An 18,558-nucleotide genomic window follows, 5' to 3' on the forward strand; every position below is an offset into this window, starting at 1 on the left:
CCCACACACACACAACACACCACACACCACACACCACACACCACACACACAACACACACACACACACACACACACACACACACACAACACACACACACACACCACACACACACACAGGCACACACACACACACAGACCAATACCCAAAACCACTTTTTTGAACTCAGGGGACCTTGAAACGTACAGAATGTACGGCTAATAAATGTCGGCTTTGTTAACAAGAAGGGGAGTATAAGATAGTTTGTATTATAATAATGAAATTGAATATTACCTATTACATTTTTCATTGACGAAATTTCATAAACAGAAAAAGATTGATAAGAGTGAAATATATTTTGTATATACTTATTGTAAAAAATAATGTTAGCTTTTTATATGAGAAGCTACCATTATTTTTACAATAAGTATATACAATATATTTTACTCTTATCAATCTTTTTCTGTTTATGAAATTTCGTCAATGAAAAATGTAATAGGTAATATTCAATTTCATTATTATAATACAAACTATCTTATACTCCCCTTCTTGTTACAAAGCCGGACATTTTATTACCTATTTAATATATTTGAATAGACTATTGGCTACCCACTGTAACAACAACCCACCCCCTACACTCATACGAATAGTCTTGTAGGGGTATTCCAGTAAAACATGCTCTGTAATACAATGTAATCTGTATTTTGTATGGAATAAAGAATATTTGAATTTGAATTTGAATTTGAGAAATTTAGAAATTGGGGTACCTTAATTTTTTCAGAAAGCAATACTTTCCTTACCTATGGTAATAAGGCAAGGAAAGTAAAAAGATTCCTGCCAAATCTCATAGAACTCTATCAACGCGTTTGGCCGTAGTCGCGTTAAGGTGCGTACAGACTGTCGCTCTGCTCCGCAACCGAATGTCACTCCAGCAGAGCGATTGATGATCAACCGGCGAGCAACAGTGGTTCGACAGGGGAATGCGAGAAGATCTACATCTTCCGTAACGTTCATGATGGTGCGTGGCGGAGCGACTGTGGTTCGATGGTGGTACGAGGGCGTACGAGGGCGGTACGAGGGAGGAGCATGCTTGGTGCGGGTTGGAAGCGCGAATATGTGTACGCAGCTTTACATACAGACAGGCAAAAGAAAATTCGAGTTAAAACATACACCTCACTACATTCCGTCAATTAAAAAGAATATTAAAAAGAAAAAGAATTGTTAGTTAATGTTAATTAAAAAGAATTTTTAGAATCACACGAATTACCTGAGAGTCGGCTACATCTGATTGTGGAGCCGGTTGAAATCTCTCGAATTTGAAGCTGTCACTCCGATAAAGAAGATTGGGCTGTTGGTGGCTCCTATACAATCTGGACAGCTCGGGCCAGGGAAGAGGCAAGGCTCTCAATAATTTCTCAACCAATAGCACATCGTCCCTATGGCATGTTGCCACTGAACGCCCGTTCTCCGCCGTTCGGCGCTTCCGCTGTGGATGTAGCCTACGCCTTGTGAGAAAACGGTCCATGCTAGTAACTGCCGCAACTAATATCTCAAATTGTCCATGTGAGAGAATGGTCCATGCTAGTAACTGCCGCAACTAATATCTCAAATTGTCCATGTGAGAGAATGGTCCATGCTAGTAACTGCCGCAACTAATATCTCAAATTGTCCATGTGAGAGAACGGTCCATGCTAGTACTGCCGCAACTAGTATCTCAATTGTCCATGTGAGGAACGGTCCATGCTAGTAACTGCCGCAACTAGTATCTCAAATTGTCCATGTGAGGAAACGGTCCATGCTAGTAACTGCCGCAACTAGTATCTTGGGATTAAGCGGTGGTATGGTGTAAAAACTGGAAGTACTAATAACGTCTGGAACTAGTTGCTCAGCTTTATTGTGCTGTGAGAGAACGGTAGTATTCTATTGGTGTAACGACTGAATCTAGTAACTCGTATTGTTCTAATAAACAGAATTTATCTATTGAATAAAACTTTATTGAGGTGCACGTTACAATGGCAGTGGAGAAAAATAGGCGAACAACGATGCCGATCCTCTGCCTTGTAAATGCCTTCTTTAGACGGTAGCTGATACATGTTCATTGATGTAATATTAACTGTTCATTCTCGTTTAAAATAATCAATTATATTTTATCAAGCAAGAAATTATATCTTCCATTAATTTCATGATTAAGATGAAATATTATGTTAATCAATTATCAATTCTACATTGTTAAACGACGATCTAGCAACAGAGCAAAGTGAGAAAGAGATAGCGCTATCGGCTTGTTGACTGATAGACAAGGATAGCAATACCATTGCCAATCTAATACTGCCATTATAACGTGAACCTCACTATATCCTTGTCTATCTGCAGACAAAGCAGATGGTGCTATCCTCTACCACCTCTCCAGTTCGTTTCTAAACTATGTAGAAATATAATTTAATAAACAATCTGAATAATATGAAAATAAATTGTTAAATCACAGAAAATTATATCTTCTTCTTGAGGAATGAAAGTTAATTGATTTTTTTGTGTAGTTGAGAAGTTGATATTGTGGTAATTATTCATATTGAATGAGAAAGACTGAGAAATTGTCAAAAAACCACTGATTTATTGATAATTAGAAAGACCGGTTTCGGTTATTACACCATTGTCAATCTCTGATTAATTGATTATTTGAAACAAGAATGAACAGTTAATATTACTTGAGATATACCGGTATCTATCCTCTATACAAGGCAGAGATTCGGCAACCCTGTGTCCTATCTTTTTCACTGGACTTTACAAAAAATTGCGAGAGAAAAAACACGTTGAACAAGCCCCACTGAGATGTTTACTCGCCGAAACCCGGGCGAAAACTGAGATCTGACGACGACGCAGCTGTTGATAAGCAAAGCGGGTGGAGAAGACTAGTGGCGACTAGTGGCGCTGCCACCACAGAGAAGGTATAGAGCAGAGGAGGCATGTAATGTTGCGCTAATAGTGTGTGGTGCGGAGGGAGGTAAAGTGGGTCACTAAGCTGTGACTGGCATTCAGCCAATGCACAAAAACACAACATAACCTTTTTATGTCAAAATCGAAACTTGTAACATAACCTCTAGACCAGTCAAATAGTTGTTTTTTAAGGAAACAGCTCCGAAAGAATTTTCCTTGATGGTTCTATATGTATTTTTGGTCGCTGAATTTGAATCTGAAATTAGCTGACATGCCTGAGGGCGGCTTCACCCCCAAAACCTCCCAAAATTTCAGACTTTTCATATTTTTGCATTAATCTTGAGAGCCTCGAGTTTTTCGAGAAAAAGCATACTACTCTAAAAAATTGAAGATAATAAGATTTCCAATAAATTGAGTGGTTGCACAGGGCTCTACTACCATTTTTGGTTCTGGATCTACAAAGTTTCGAAAAAGGAGTATTTTTAATGGTTCTATAAAATTATTCAATCCCACAACTTCTTCCCTATACAACTTGGATATTTTCCTAGCAATGATTGAAAAAATCGCACATCACGTGAAAGAACAATCACATAAGTGTGGCAATGTCATTCACTCTTCATCTCTAGTACCATTATCATCATCCAGCTCATACTAGACTTTAAATACCTATGTTGAATAAGTTGTCTGGAATAAATCAAAATTGAAATTTGATAAAATATAGAAAATTTCTCCTTGAGTGTATTTCAACTCATATTCCCATACAAAAGAAAACGGCCTTAAAAAATTAAGGTAGCCAGATTTCTAAATTTCTATACGTTTCAAGGTCCCCTCATTCCAAAAAAGTGTTTTAGGGGTATTGGTCTGTATGTGTGTGTGTGTGTGTGTGTGTGTGTGTGTGTGTGTGTGTGTGTGTGTGTGTGTGTGTGTGTGTGTGTGTGTGTGTGTGTGTGTGTGTGTGGTGTGTGTGTGTGTGTGTGTTGTGTGTGTGTTGTGTGTGTGTGTGTGTGTGTGTGTGTGTGTGTGTGTGTGTGTGTGTGTGTGTGTGTGTGTGTGTGTGTGTGTGTGTGTGTGTGTGTGTGTGTGTCTGTGAACACGATAACTCCGTTCCTAATTAACCGATTGACTTGAAATTTTAAACTTAAGGTCCTTATACCATGAGGATCCGACAATAAGAAATTCAATAAAATTCAATTCAAAATGGCTGATAATGACTAAAAAACCATGTTTTTCTCGAAAACGGCTCTAACGATTTTCTTCAAATTTATACCTTAAGCTGCGTACACATATACGCTCTTCCAACCCGCACCGAGCACGCTCCTCCCTCGTACCGCCCTCGTTCCTCCATCGAACTACAGTCGCGCCGCCCACGCACCCATCATGAACGTTACGGAAGATGTTAGATCTTCTCGCGTTCCCCGGTCGAACCATTGTTGCTCCCCGGTCGATCATCAATCGCTCTGCTGGAGTGACGTTCGGATGCGGAGCAGAGCGAAAGTCTGTACGCACCTCTAGATAGCTATTTATAAGCCCTATCAACTGACATGAGTCTCATTTCTGGGGAAAATTGCAGGAGCTCCGTAATATTCCTTAGAAGAATGAATTTTGTTAAATTTCTATCACGATTTTCTCAAAAATGACTTGACCGATTTTTTTCAAATTCATACTCTGTATAGTTATATATCAGCTCTATTAACTAGCATGAGTCTCCTCCCTGAGAAATTAACAGGGGGCCCACCCCATCCTTGAGAAATTTACTTTGTAACCTCCTTCTCGTGCGTGAGGTAGGTAGGTAGAGCAGTTTATTCAAAAGAACACATGTCGATATTTTATTTGTAGAACAGCTGTTTTGACAACTTTTAAAAAATCCTCAAATTTCATAATTCAAACAAAGGAAAATGTACTCTGAACACAATCACAATAGTATAATCGTAGTTTTAATTATTTAGCCGCCAATCGGCATAATGTTATTCCCGTAAATTATCCTCGTTAATGAGGCTTGTAGATCAATGAGCAAGGAAAGTTGTGTGAGTGTACCACACCAGATTTTTTTTATATGTACCCTCTCCTAGATTTTCTGAAATAGAGTTGAGTGACGACGGTAGATCGTAGCAGAAAAGGTATAAAGAGGTCCACGTTATAATGGCAGTAGAGAAAGATAGAAGAACAACGTTGCCGATCCTCTGTCTTGTCAATGCCTTCTATAGACGGTAACTGATACCGGTTTATTTTCCCAAGAGTTGAAATAGGGTGGAGCGGCGAAGATAGATTGTAACAGAGAAGGTAAAATGAGGTTCACGTTATTGACCGAGCGAAGTGAGGTCTAAGATTCAAGTCGACGGTTTAGCATTTCTCTTAATGTTTATATGTTGCGCATTTACGGCGAAATGAGGTAATAGATTTTCATGAAATTTGACAGGTATGTTCCTTTTTTAATTGTGCATCGACGTATATACAGGTTTTTGGACATTTTGCATTTCAAGGATAATATAAAAGGAAAAAGGAAAAATCAGACTATAGAATTATTCATCATAAATCAGCTGACAAGTGATTACACAGATGTGTGGAGGAGCCAGTCTATTGCTGTATTTCCATAAGGTCTATAGTTTCAATCGGGTACTTGTGGATGAGAATAGAATAAGTTTTAGAATAGAATAAGTTTTAATGTAACCGCTTCTGAGGTCTTCAGAAGCATTACCTCCGTCACAATGTACAGCAAATGTCACACATAGAATACAATAATTGGAAATATACTATTCTAAAAGAACTACAATATCATTATATATATATATGATATATGATATATATATATATATATATATATATCATATATATATCATATATCATATATATATATCATATATATATAAATATATTCAAATATAAGATATTCTGGTCTTGAAATATAATCCAGTCACACAAATAAAAACGAACAGACAGAAATGAAAAGTAGCAGTAGCTGATACAGTATTTACTTAATGTAGGTACCTCAACATAATATTAATAATTTTACAAGGTCCTAGCCAGTTCATAGAACTCCTGGAAAGTGTAAATGGGGTTACTGATTAGGAATATCTTCAGCCTCTGCTTGAAAACTAGATTTGGCAAACCTCTAAATTGTTCAGAGAGCATATTAAAAAGCTTCACACCAATGAATAGAAATGTTTTTTGCGTGCTAGAATACTCGTAGTGGCTGGTGATCAAATTATTCCTGCCTCTAGTCTGATGCTCATGGGATACTCCCTGCTCAACAAAACCATTCAAATTCTCCTTCACATAGGTCAGACACTGAAGAACAAAAATAGAGGGAAATGTCAGTATTTCTAATTCTTTGAAGCTCTCTTTGCATTGAGCGCGTTTCGGCAGACCACAAATAAGCCTGATTGCCTTTCTTTGGATACGAAATAGTTTTGAGCTATATGCCTTTGACCCCCACAGTACAGCACCATAAGACAGGTGTGACTGAATGTGAGCAAAGTAAACTACCTTTAGAACATCAACACTGACACAAGTCCTTAACTTTCTTAATATAAATATTCCTCTATTAAGCTTTCCAGCGGTTTTATCAATGTGCCTGGACCAACTCAAACAGTTGTCCAGAGTGAATCCCAGAAATTTGGCTTCCTTTTCCGCATCTACCACCAGCAGTCTCCTATTATAAGTGAATCTCAAATCTTGAACCTTGTTGGAGTTCACGCACAGCAAGTTTGAGTTGCACCACCTCTCAATTGACTGAGTAGCCTCTTGTGCAGCAGCATTCAGGGAAGCCTCTGTTGGCGTGCTCAGAACACAAAAAGATCATCAGCAAAAGATAACTCTTAGCTGGAGGGTCACTATAGTTGGGAGGTCATTAATGTAGATAAGGAATAGTATTGGACCTAATATTGACCCCTGAGGAACCCCATGAGAGACAGGCAAGTACTGAGATTCTGATCCATTGAATGCAACTTTCTGAAAACGATTGCTGAGATATGATTCAATCATCCTTATGGATCTGGACTGAAACCCATAGAATAAGAGTTTATCTAGTAGGGGTTTGTGAGAAACCGTGTCAAAAGCTTTCGACAAATCAAATAACTTAGCCTGAGTGAAGCACTTATTCTCTAAGGAGTCCAAGCAATCCTTATAGAGATCCTCAGCAGCTCTAATTGTGTTTCTCCCCACTCTGTACCCAAACTGAGAGTTACTAAAAAGACCATTAATCTCAAAGTAGTTTACTATTTGCATATTCAAAACACTCTCAAGAACTTTGGACACAGTGGTGGTTATATTTATCGGCCTGAAGTTATTTAAGTCGGATTTGCAACCTTTTTTATGGACAGGTAAGACTACTCAATTTTAAAGTCTGTGGAAAAACACCATCAATAATTGAACTATTCACCAAATTTATCAAAGGATCTATAATATAATCACAACCCATTTTCAGCATTTTTGGACTTATATCATATACATCTGTGCTATTGCTGGCTTTCATTTCCCAGAACACGAATAACATCATCTTTTTCAATCAATTCAAATTCAAACTTAGAAGAGGGTTTACAGTAACCAGAATTTAAAAAATCAATTGGACTACTTGCTGAATTCCTACTTTCAACCTCAGCAACAACTTTACTAATATTTTTTATGAAGAATTCATTGAACTGGTCTGAACTTAATGGACTTTTGTTTTTCACCAACAATGATTTACTAGACTGTTTTTTAATTACATCCCAGATTGCCTTGCTTTTGTTCTTTGATTCAGGAATTATCTTGTCATTCTTATTTCTTCTGATAGTCTCTAGTTTGTCCCTAAACTCTTTTTTGTTTCTCTTATATTGTATTTTTATGTCATTATTATCAGTAGCAAGGTAAGCGGTGTACAACAGATCACAGGTGTTCTTTATAGCGAGCAGTTCTAGATTGTAAACCTTACTGGGTTTGGGAGCAGTTGATTTAATTTTAAGTATTTTCAATGGAAAAGCTGTATCTACTATTTTTTTCAATGTATCTAGAAAGAATGACGTTTTCAATTCTAAATTATTCTCTACATACAAACTAGTCCAATTCATTTCAAATAAAATATTTTGGAAAACTGAAATGTTATTATCGTTTATGTGCCGTATTGTCTTCGTTTCATTAATATTTCCTTTCGTCTGTTTAGTGGAGAGAGTATTCCTGATAACCAGACCCCAATGGTCAGAAAACCATGTTCTCACAACTTCACATGTAAATGAATTCTCAGGAATCGTAGTTACAATGTTATCAATACATGTCCCTCCATTTAATGCACTGGGCCTAGTTATACTATTGAAACCCACCCTGAGACCAAATGAAACTAGAAGCTCTTTTAACCCTTTAATATTATTATCATCACTCATGAAATCAAAATTGAAGTCTGCACATAAAATAAGTCTGTCAGTGTATTTGAAGGCATTTTCCAATACTCCACTTAGTCTTTCCAAGAATATTTCTAAATTATTGTTGTCAGTGTTTGATCTGTACAGGGATAGGACTATAATATTTGTTTCCAATAACTGCACAGCTGTCACTTCCAATACCATTTCTACTGATAACTTGTTTATACTTTCAATTTATTTGTATTATTTCAATTAATAATTATTTATTTGTATATATTCAATTATTTTGAATACTGCGTGAGGTCTACTGTTCACAGAACTACTAGTAGTATAGATGATACAAGGTAGTGGCAAGGCAGAGAATCGGCTACGCTGTTCTCCTCTATCTTTTTCCACTGCTATTATAAGTTGGACCGACCTCACTATAGTATAAAAAATCTGGTATGGCGCACTCACACAACTTTCCTTGCCGTTATGAAAATTGATCACCTGACGCTAGTGTTCCCGCGCATCTCATGTCTACTATTCAAAGATTTGAGCCAGCTGGTGACAGGGCAATAACGCTGGAGACACACATGAGGTCTGCTATCTCTCCAGAGTGAATGATTTAATAGAATCAACAGTTTGCAATTGAATAATCACATTTTCTCGAATTTCGAGCATATTTTCAATTTTAGGTGAAAATGTTACTGAACATTAATTGTAGAGATTTTTATGCTCAATCTTTTCCACTTGAATTTTTTTGATTAAATTATATCTGAAGCCTAATAATTGGGAATCTAAAATCAAACTTTGCATAGATGGGGCGGAGCTCCTGGAATTTTTACATATGTGGGACTTGTGGCAGTTGATAGAGCTTATCAATGACTATTTTAGGTATAAATTTGATCAAAATCGTTGGATCCGTTTTCGAGAAAATCGTGAAAACCCTGTTTTTGACAACATTTTCGCCATTTTGAATTGCATCTAATGCAATTAGAAATTGTTCGTGTCGGATCCTTATATTGTAAGGACCTTAAGTTCCAAATTTCAAGTCATTCCATTAATTGGGAGATGAGATAACGTGTACACAGACACACTTACACATTCAAACCAATACCCAAAAACCACTTTTTAGGACTCAGGGGACCTTGAAACCGTATAGAAAACTTGAAATTAGGGTACCTTAATTTTTTTTGGAAAGCAATACTTTTCTTACCTATGGTACCGTCAAACCGGTTAACTTGGAACAGTTTTCAACTTGACTTGAAATACAGTTCTATTATTATTTTAATAGTTTATTTTTCCTGTGCTCAAAACTTAGGTCTTTAATAATACTTTAAATTATTCATTCAATTTCATTATTATTCCAACCTGTTCTGAGAAAAAAATAAAAAATATATCCGCAGAAGTTGGGTAACTTGGGACACCAATATGATTTGCCTGAAATGAGACAATTGAGTGGTTGAAGGCTAACTTGTGACATTAGATTTTGAATAATATGTTTCATATTCATATATAAATACTTTAACTGTAAAATAATTTACAGTTTCAGGCTCAATTTCTAGGTGAGAGATAGTAGATTGTTATGACTGTTAAAAAAGTATCTAAGCTGTTAATTAGATGTTCAAAACGTTATAAAATATTTTCAATGATGTGTTCCCAACAAATCGACAATGTCAGAACTCGGAATGAATTGCACAGACAGCTGGTAAGTTGGAATTGGAGGGAAGGGGCTAAACTGTCCCAAGTTAGCCGGTTTGTCGGTAATAGGGCAAGAAAAGTAAAAATCTGGTGTGGCGCACTCACACAACTTTCCTTGCCGCTATGAAAATTGATCACCAGACGCTAGTGTTCCCGCGCATCTCAAGTCTACTACTATTCAAAGATCTGAGCCAGCTGGTGACAGGATAATAACGCTGAAAACACACGAGGTCAGCTATCTCTTCATAGTGAATGATTTAATAGAATCAACAGTTGTCAACAGTTAGCAATTGAAATAATCACATTTTTTCGAATTTCGAGCTTATTTTCAATTTTAAGTGAAAATCTTACTTTAATTGAACATTAATTGTAGAGATTTTCATGCTCAATCTTTTCCACTTGAATTTTTTTGATTATATTATATCTGAAGCCTGATAATTGGGAATCTAAAATCAAACTTTGCATAGATGGGGCGGAGCTCCTGATATTTTTACAGATATAGGACTTGAAGCAGTTGATAGAGCTTATCAATGACTTCTTTAGGTATGAATTTGATCAAAATCGTTGGAGCCGTTTTCGAGAAAATCGCGGAAAACCCTGTTTTTGACAACATTTTCGCCATTTTAGCCGCCATCTTGAATCACATTCGATCGAAATTGTTCGTGTCGGATACTTATAGTGTAAGGACCTTAAGTTCCAAATTTCAAGTCATTCCGTTAATTGGGAGATGAGATATCGTGTACACAGACGCACATACACTCATACACACACACACATACAGACCAATACCCAAAAACCACTTTTTTGGACTCATGGGACTTTGAAACGTATAGGAATTTACAAATTGGGGTAGGCCTACCTTAATTTTTTTCGGAAAGCAATACTTTCCTTACCTATGGTAATGGGGCAAGGAAAGTAAAAATGAAAGGTAGTCTATTGAAATAAAAACAAATTTTTTCTTTTTATATCTTCGGCAGTCTTGATTTTTCAATCTCAACTGATGATTTATTTCTGTTCTAAATTTCACAATCTCAGCCAATAGCGAAATTTCACATCTTTCACAAATTTTGGCCAATTGTAAAATTTCACAACTAGTGAATATAGATAGAACATCAAAATCTCTCTACAAATCAACAAAACATTCCCATTTCATTGCTCGAACATCGATCAAAATCAATCGATGCTTTAATATAATCAATCGATATCCTACAAATCGATACATCGAAATCATCACTAGTTCAACATAGCAAGGTTATTCAGATATACATTGAACATATCGATCAAAATCAATCGATATTCTACGAATTGATCAATCGAAATCATCACTAGTTCAACATAGCAGGGTTGTTCAGATATACATTGAACATATCGATCAAAATCAATCGATATTCTACAAATTGATACATCGAAATCAGCACTAGTTCAACATAGCAAGGTTTTTCAGATATACATTAAATATATCGATCAAAATCAATCGATATTCTACAAATTGATACATCGAAATCAGCACTAGTTCAACATAGCAAGGTTTTTCAGATATACATTGAACATATCGATCAAAATCAATCGATATTCTACATATTGATACATCGAAATCGGCACTAGTTCAACATAGCAAGGTTTTTCAGATATACATTAAATATATCGATCAAAATCAATCGATATTCTACAAATTGATACATCAAAATCGGCACTAGTTCACATAGCAAGGTTGTTCAGATATATATTGAACATATCGATCAAAATCAATCGATATTCTACAAATTGATACATCGAATCAGCACTAGTTCAACATAGCAAGGTTTTTCAGATATACATTGAACATATCGATCAAAATCGATCGATATTCTACAAATGATACATCGAAATCATCACTAGTTCAACATAGCAAGGTTTTTCAGATATACATTGAACATATCGATCAAAATCAATCGATATTCTACAATTGATACATCGAAATCAGCACTAGTTCAACATAGCAGGTTTTTCAGATATACATTAAATATATCGATCAAAATCAATCGATATTCTACAAATTGATACATCAAAATCGGCACTAGTTCAACATAGCAAGGTTTTTCAGATATACATTAAATATATCGATCAAAATCAATCGATATTCTACAAATTAATACATCGAAATCAGCACTAGTTCAACATAGCAAGGTTGTTCAGATATATATTGAACATATCGATCAAAATCAATCGATATTCTACAAATTGATACATCGAAATCAGCACTAGTTCAACATAGCAAGGTTGTTTAGATATACATTGAACATATCGATCAAAATCAATCGATATTCTATAAATCGATACATCGAAATCATCACTAGTTCAACATAGCAGGTTGTTCAGATATACATTGAACATATCGATCAAAATCAATCGATATTCTACAAATTGATACATCGAAATCAGCACTAGTTCAACATAGCAAGGTTTTTCAGATATACATTAAATATATCGATCAAAATCAATCGATATTCTACAAATTGATACATCAAAATCGGCACTAGTTCAACATAGCAAAGCACATTATTTAATATAACTACAGTAATTCGTTTCCAGTATTTTAATATCAATGATCAATATTGTTTATTTAAAAAATCCATACATTTAAACTGACAGAAAATGTGCTAGTTGCACAAAAGCCAGTTAAATTTCAATCCTGATTAAACTTCATGAGAATCAATTAGAGAAGCTGTCCTTTCAAAAAGGTATTTTCTGGTTGGTTTTTATGTAAATTAATCATGATTAAAATTCAACCGGCTTTTGTGCAACAGGCACTTGAACTGACACACAATGACATTGATAAATTAATAGAATAAACTCAAGCACACAGTACATGTATTAAGAAAAAATAATAAAGATTTTCATAGATAAGAAATTGAATGTTGAAAAGGGCATATATTTTGAAACAATATCACAATATTAAAGAGCGTTTACCACATATTACAGTATTCGTAAATGTAACCAGTACAGTCAAAATATAATTTACATGAGGACTTATGGTGTTGTGTAACAAGTTGAGATGATACTGTATCATATTGTGGTGATACTGTATCATATCCATTAGAATTTATGGAAATTACTGATTATAAATAGGTTTATTACCAGATTATAAACTCATATTTTGCAACAGTTGGCAACCCTTATCTCAGTGTATTTTACACAAAATTTCCCAATCACAAAAAATTCCCAACTTTATTCCCACAAATAAAACAGACCTGTCTGCCTGGATCAATATTATTTTGTGTATTTTTATCAATTTTTCTTTTAATTTTATAAAAAAATGACATTTAAAGTTTGAAGTACCTAAGATATTCTATAAAATATTTTCAGGTAATTTGTCCAACATAAAATCACATTATTCTCAATTATATAAAAAAATTATATCAACCGAAATAAACAAATTAATGAATGTACTTCTATGTCAACAATATGTGAGATTCACATATGAATTCAAAGATAACAATCATGATAAATTTAGTAACTCCAGCAATGTTTATGCTCTCCTGTTGTACTGAAATCCTTGTTACAAAAATGTAGTCAACAAATTTAAATTAAGGGCCGGTTTAAATTAAATTTAAATTTTAAATTTAAAATTTAAAATTAAATTTTAAATTTAAATTTTAATTTAAATTTAATTTAAAGGGCCGGTTTCCGAGCCCGGGATTTAGCTAAGTCCTAGACTTTAAACAGCTTACTCCAGCTGTTCAAAGTCTAGGACTTAGCTAAATCCCGGGCTCGGAAACCGGCCTTAAATCTCCAATTATTTTATTTTCTAAAAGAAATCAGCTTAAGCCTATTTAACCAATAATACTTATACTATTACTATTTATATTACATTATAAATTGTCTAGTTGTTTCTAGCACACTTATTAAATCTAATAGACTATTAAATCAATAGATATTTAACAGTCCGTTAGATTTAATAAATGTCCTTACGACCTTATTCTAATTCCTATAATAATAATAATAGTAGAATTCACATAAACGTAACATTACACACGATTCCCATATATATATATATATATATATATATATATATATATATATATATATATATATATATATATATATATATATATATATATATATATATATATATATATATATATATATATATATATATATATATATATATATATATATATATATATATATATATATATATATATATATATATATATATATATATATATATATATATATATATATATATATATATATATATATATATATATATATATATATATATATATATATATATATATATATATATATATATATATATATATATATATATATATATATATATATATATCTTTATCTATCAGTGGACATTTCTGGTATATTGAAAATATCATACCCCGGAGTTCTATAGTGAAGTCCATGTTATAATGGCAGAGGAGAAAGATAGAAGAACAGCATTGCCAGTTCTCTGACTTCTGATATCTGATACTGGTGTATCTGATTGATTGAGTACTTTATTTATGTAGATTACAGTATATACTGGCTTATACACTTATATACAATAGCTTACAATACAGCAAAATTATAGATGAATTTACATAATATAGACTAAGAAAATAATTATAAAACTGTATGATGATTTGAAAAAAGCAATTTATACAATACAGAAAAATTATAATGAATTTACATAATATAGACTAAGAAAATAATTATTGAACTGTATATGATATGAAAAAGCAATTTGTAATATAATAACTATAGATAATAATCATATTGTTATGCATCTACATAAATTGGCGGAGCTTTGGACATATCAATGTCCATTCTTTGGGAAGAATATTAAAAATATCCTCCCCACTAACTCTCTACCAAAATATTCTGATAGAATATTAACTGTTCATTCTTGTATAAAATTATCAATATTAACTTTATTTGTGGAGAAAAAATATTTTTCACTGATTAAATAACAAATTTTTATAATTGAGATTGGATATTTTGTTGTCAAACTAGATTTCTACATTGTTAAAAACCGATCTGGCAACGTTGTGGAAGTGGAAAAGGATAGCGCTATCCGCCTTGTGGAATGATAGACAAGGATAGCAACACCACTGTTAATCAAATACTACCATTATAACGTGGACATCACTATAACAATATTATCTGCATTATAAGGCTCAACTGACACTTGGGCGACTCAGGTGGAGAAGAGACTGGACTCTAGTGGAGAGCATGTGTTTCCAAATGTGACACTCAGACCAGTCGATTCTAGTCTCCGCGACGTCACCATTTCAAAACACATGCTCTCCACTAGAGTCCAGTCTCTTCTCCACCTGAGTCGCCCAAGTGTCAGTTGAGCCTTTCACATGATACAGTATCATTACAACATGATACAGTATCACCAAAATATGATACAGTACCAACACTATAATTCATACTAGCTCAGCCATTCTGAGTGTGAATAGTTGAATTAGAACTTATAGGAATTATATTTCCACTATACCGGACTTGTTCACTGATAATAATATAGGGAAATCCACCTTAAAACACAGGATAAAATAATCTCATTTTTTAAAAAACAAACACATCTCTATAAAAATGGAATATCAACAATAATAATTAATTATCAACCAATATATAATATCATTAGAATTCAAAAACTGGACAACAATTTATACTTAAACACATATATAGATGTAAATAAATTCTCTGAGTAAAATCACAGAGAAAATATGGCATAAGAAGATATGCCAAGATGGAGGACCAATATGTTGCAAAGGTCTTCTCCGATTACTGTCGACTACTGTCTATTATTAGTGTGTTGTTGGGAGTGTAAGAGTGTAAGAAGGGCACAGTATGAGAGACTACCAGCGTCACATAGCTTCACCAAAAACAACTACTAGGACTATCGGCTTCAGTTAACACTCACATTTGCAAAATAACGGTCCTTTACCACGGCATATCACCACACATGATACAGTATCAACACAATATGATACAGTATCATCCACACCATAATTTGATACAAAACTTCCAAACTTTGAATGAATTCTACAAACCATGGCATATCTTCTTATGCTATCTTTTCTCTATGTTAAAATTATGCAGTTTAAAACCAATAAATTGTAAATAATTACAACCTCTAATTGTATATAGATATATAAGTTGTACTACATTAACTAGATATATGGAATGAAAGTTATAGCCTAGTATAGTAGCCTATATATAGCGAGAAATACAGGTATGTTTCTAACAACAAAGAATATACAGATTTTTTCAACTTGAGGATCCGTCTTTATGGTTCATTAATTGAAAAAAATATTTATAAAAAGCAAAAATAATTATCATTACTGTATAATGATCCATTAAATTTCCAATGAAAGTAATATAAATAGATTTGCACTAAGGACTTCTGTTACTGCAAAAATTCTGACCAAAGAACTAAATAGCGGAAGGAAAGTGTCTAATTCAAAGAATGAAACGTCCAAAAACTGTGCCCAGACCGGGAATCGATCCCGGACAGTTTCATTTTTTAAATTTCCTTCTGCTACTTAGTTCTTCAATCAATACTTTTGCAGTAACCGAAATCCTTAGTTCTATTTATACAGCTTTCATCCGATGTTTGAATTAATTATTATACAAGTTATAATATTCCAACAATAGGTTAAACTGAAATTTCTAATAAAATCTTCCAAAAGAAAGATCTTTACAGCAATATTATCAATAGAAATAGACCCTAAAATAACCAGTGATTCTATACAAAAGAAATAAATCCTACAAGAGTAAACAATAGAGAATAAATTAACACTGATAAACAACACAAGAATTGAAGGATATAGAAAAATATATGAACACCAATGGAATAGAATAAAATTTCAAAATCATTGAAAGAACACACACACAAATATACACATGCATACAAAGCAACAAAATCAAAAGAAATATAAAAATAAAATTATCAAGACATAAATTGGACACCAAAATAATTTTTTAAAAGATGGGTGATGTAACTAAAATTATTAAAGAATAACTAGATGTAAACAACGTGATATAATCATCATTTAAATATTATATCTCAGTTGCACAGAAGCCTGTTAAATTTCAACTGTGATTAAATGTCACAAGAACCAATAAATTGGAGGATCCCTCAAAAAATCTTCCCCGATTGACTCTCGTGGAATTTAATCATAATTAAAATTTAACAGGCTTTTGCGCAACCGGGACATTGTCACAGCATGATATAGTCATCATTTAAATATTATGGCTCAGTTGCATAAAAGCCTGTTAAATTTTAACCGTGATTAAACGTCGCGAGAACCAATTTGCCTCCAGAAAAATCTTCCCTGATTGACTCTCGTGGAATTTAATCATAATTAAAATTTAACAGGCCTTTGCACAACCGGGACATTGTCTTTTTCAATAGTAAATAACAAATCTCATCTTAATATCAATTTATTTAAATTGAATTTGATCAGATGGTCACGTGATTTAGTATGAGATCACAGCACTACGTCTATAGTGAGGTCCACGTTATAATGTCAGTGGAGAAAGATGGTAGAACAGCGTTGTCGATTCTCTGCCTTGCCACTGCCTTCTATAGAGGATAGCTGATACTGGCACATCTCATGTAATATCAAATGTTCATTCTTGTTTAGAATAATCAATTATATTCTATTAGTAGAAAAATTTACCCATGGTTAAATATTACATTTTCATAATAATTGAGATGGAGTGATTATATTTCTACATAGTTAGGCTCAACTCACACTTACGCGACTCAGGTCGAGAGGAGACTCGATTCTAGTCTCCGCGTCGTCACCATTTCAAAACACATGCTCTCCACTAGAGTCGAGTCTCTTCTCGACCTGAGTCGCTCAACTCACACTTATGTGACTCAGGTCGAGAAAAGACTGGACTCTAGTGGAGAGCATGTGTTTCCAAATGGTGACACTCAGACCAGTCGATTCTAGTCTCCGCGACGTCACCATTTCAAAACACATGCTCTCCACTAGAGTCGAGTCTCCTCTCGACCTGATTCGCCTAAGTGTGAGTTGAACCTTAAACAACAATCTGGGAAAGTTGTGGATGTGGAAATAGTTATTTGTGCAACTAGTGCGCAAAGTGACAGTTTGCTGCACCGAAAGAAACGTTTACGCCCGAGCCGTAGGCGAGGGCGGAATGGTTTCTTGAGTGCAGCAGAGGAACTTTGCGCACGTATTTCACATTAAGTTTTTCCTACAGTTACCATTGAATATGAAAAGTGGGTAATTATGGGTAAAATTGCCTGAAATCCATCAAATGTTTTTCTGTGTAATTTTATTATTGATAAAAACCTTAATCCTAAAATCCTAAAGTCCTCGTTGTCGTTGGTTATAATATATAATGAATAATAATTAGCGCGTTGTGCTTGGTTGCACCTCTGCTCACTATAGCAGCCACAGCAGTCACTGTTACCAACTTCATTTTGATTTTGCTGCACTGTTGCTCCATATAACCTACTAAGTATTTTGCGTTGCCATGTTGCAAATCTGGAGTGCAGAAAAATTTTTCCCGCACTAGAGCGGAAAAGTGATTCTTTGCGTTCTGTAATCAGTGCAGCAATGGCCACTTTTCAACGTAACTGTAGGAAAAGGATAGTGCTATCTGCTTTGTTGA

The 18,558-nt window shown here is 34.0% G+C and overlaps 1 protein-coding gene across 1 annotated transcript in view; it reads right to left on the reverse strand.

The window, feature by feature from the left end:
* The window catches only part of LOC111059465, a gene marked incomplete in the record, with an annotated part of 74,724 nt that extends 71,910 nt beyond the window's left edge, over nt 1–2,814 (reverse strand). Inside the window, 2 exon segments of the mRNA XM_039435952.1 lie at nt 1,245–1,503; nt 2,694–2,814. Of these exon segments, the coding sequence (XP_039291886.1) occupies nt 1,245–1,502 (258 nt within the window).
* Between the last annotated feature and the right edge of the window lie 15,744 nt (nt 2,815–18,558).

This window comes from Nilaparvata lugens, chromosome 9 (assembly GCF_014356525.2).
Source record: "Nilaparvata lugens isolate BPH chromosome 9, ASM1435652v1, whole genome shotgun sequence".
Classification (NCBI taxonomy): domain Eukaryota; kingdom Metazoa; phylum Arthropoda; class Insecta; order Hemiptera; family Delphacidae; genus Nilaparvata; species Nilaparvata lugens.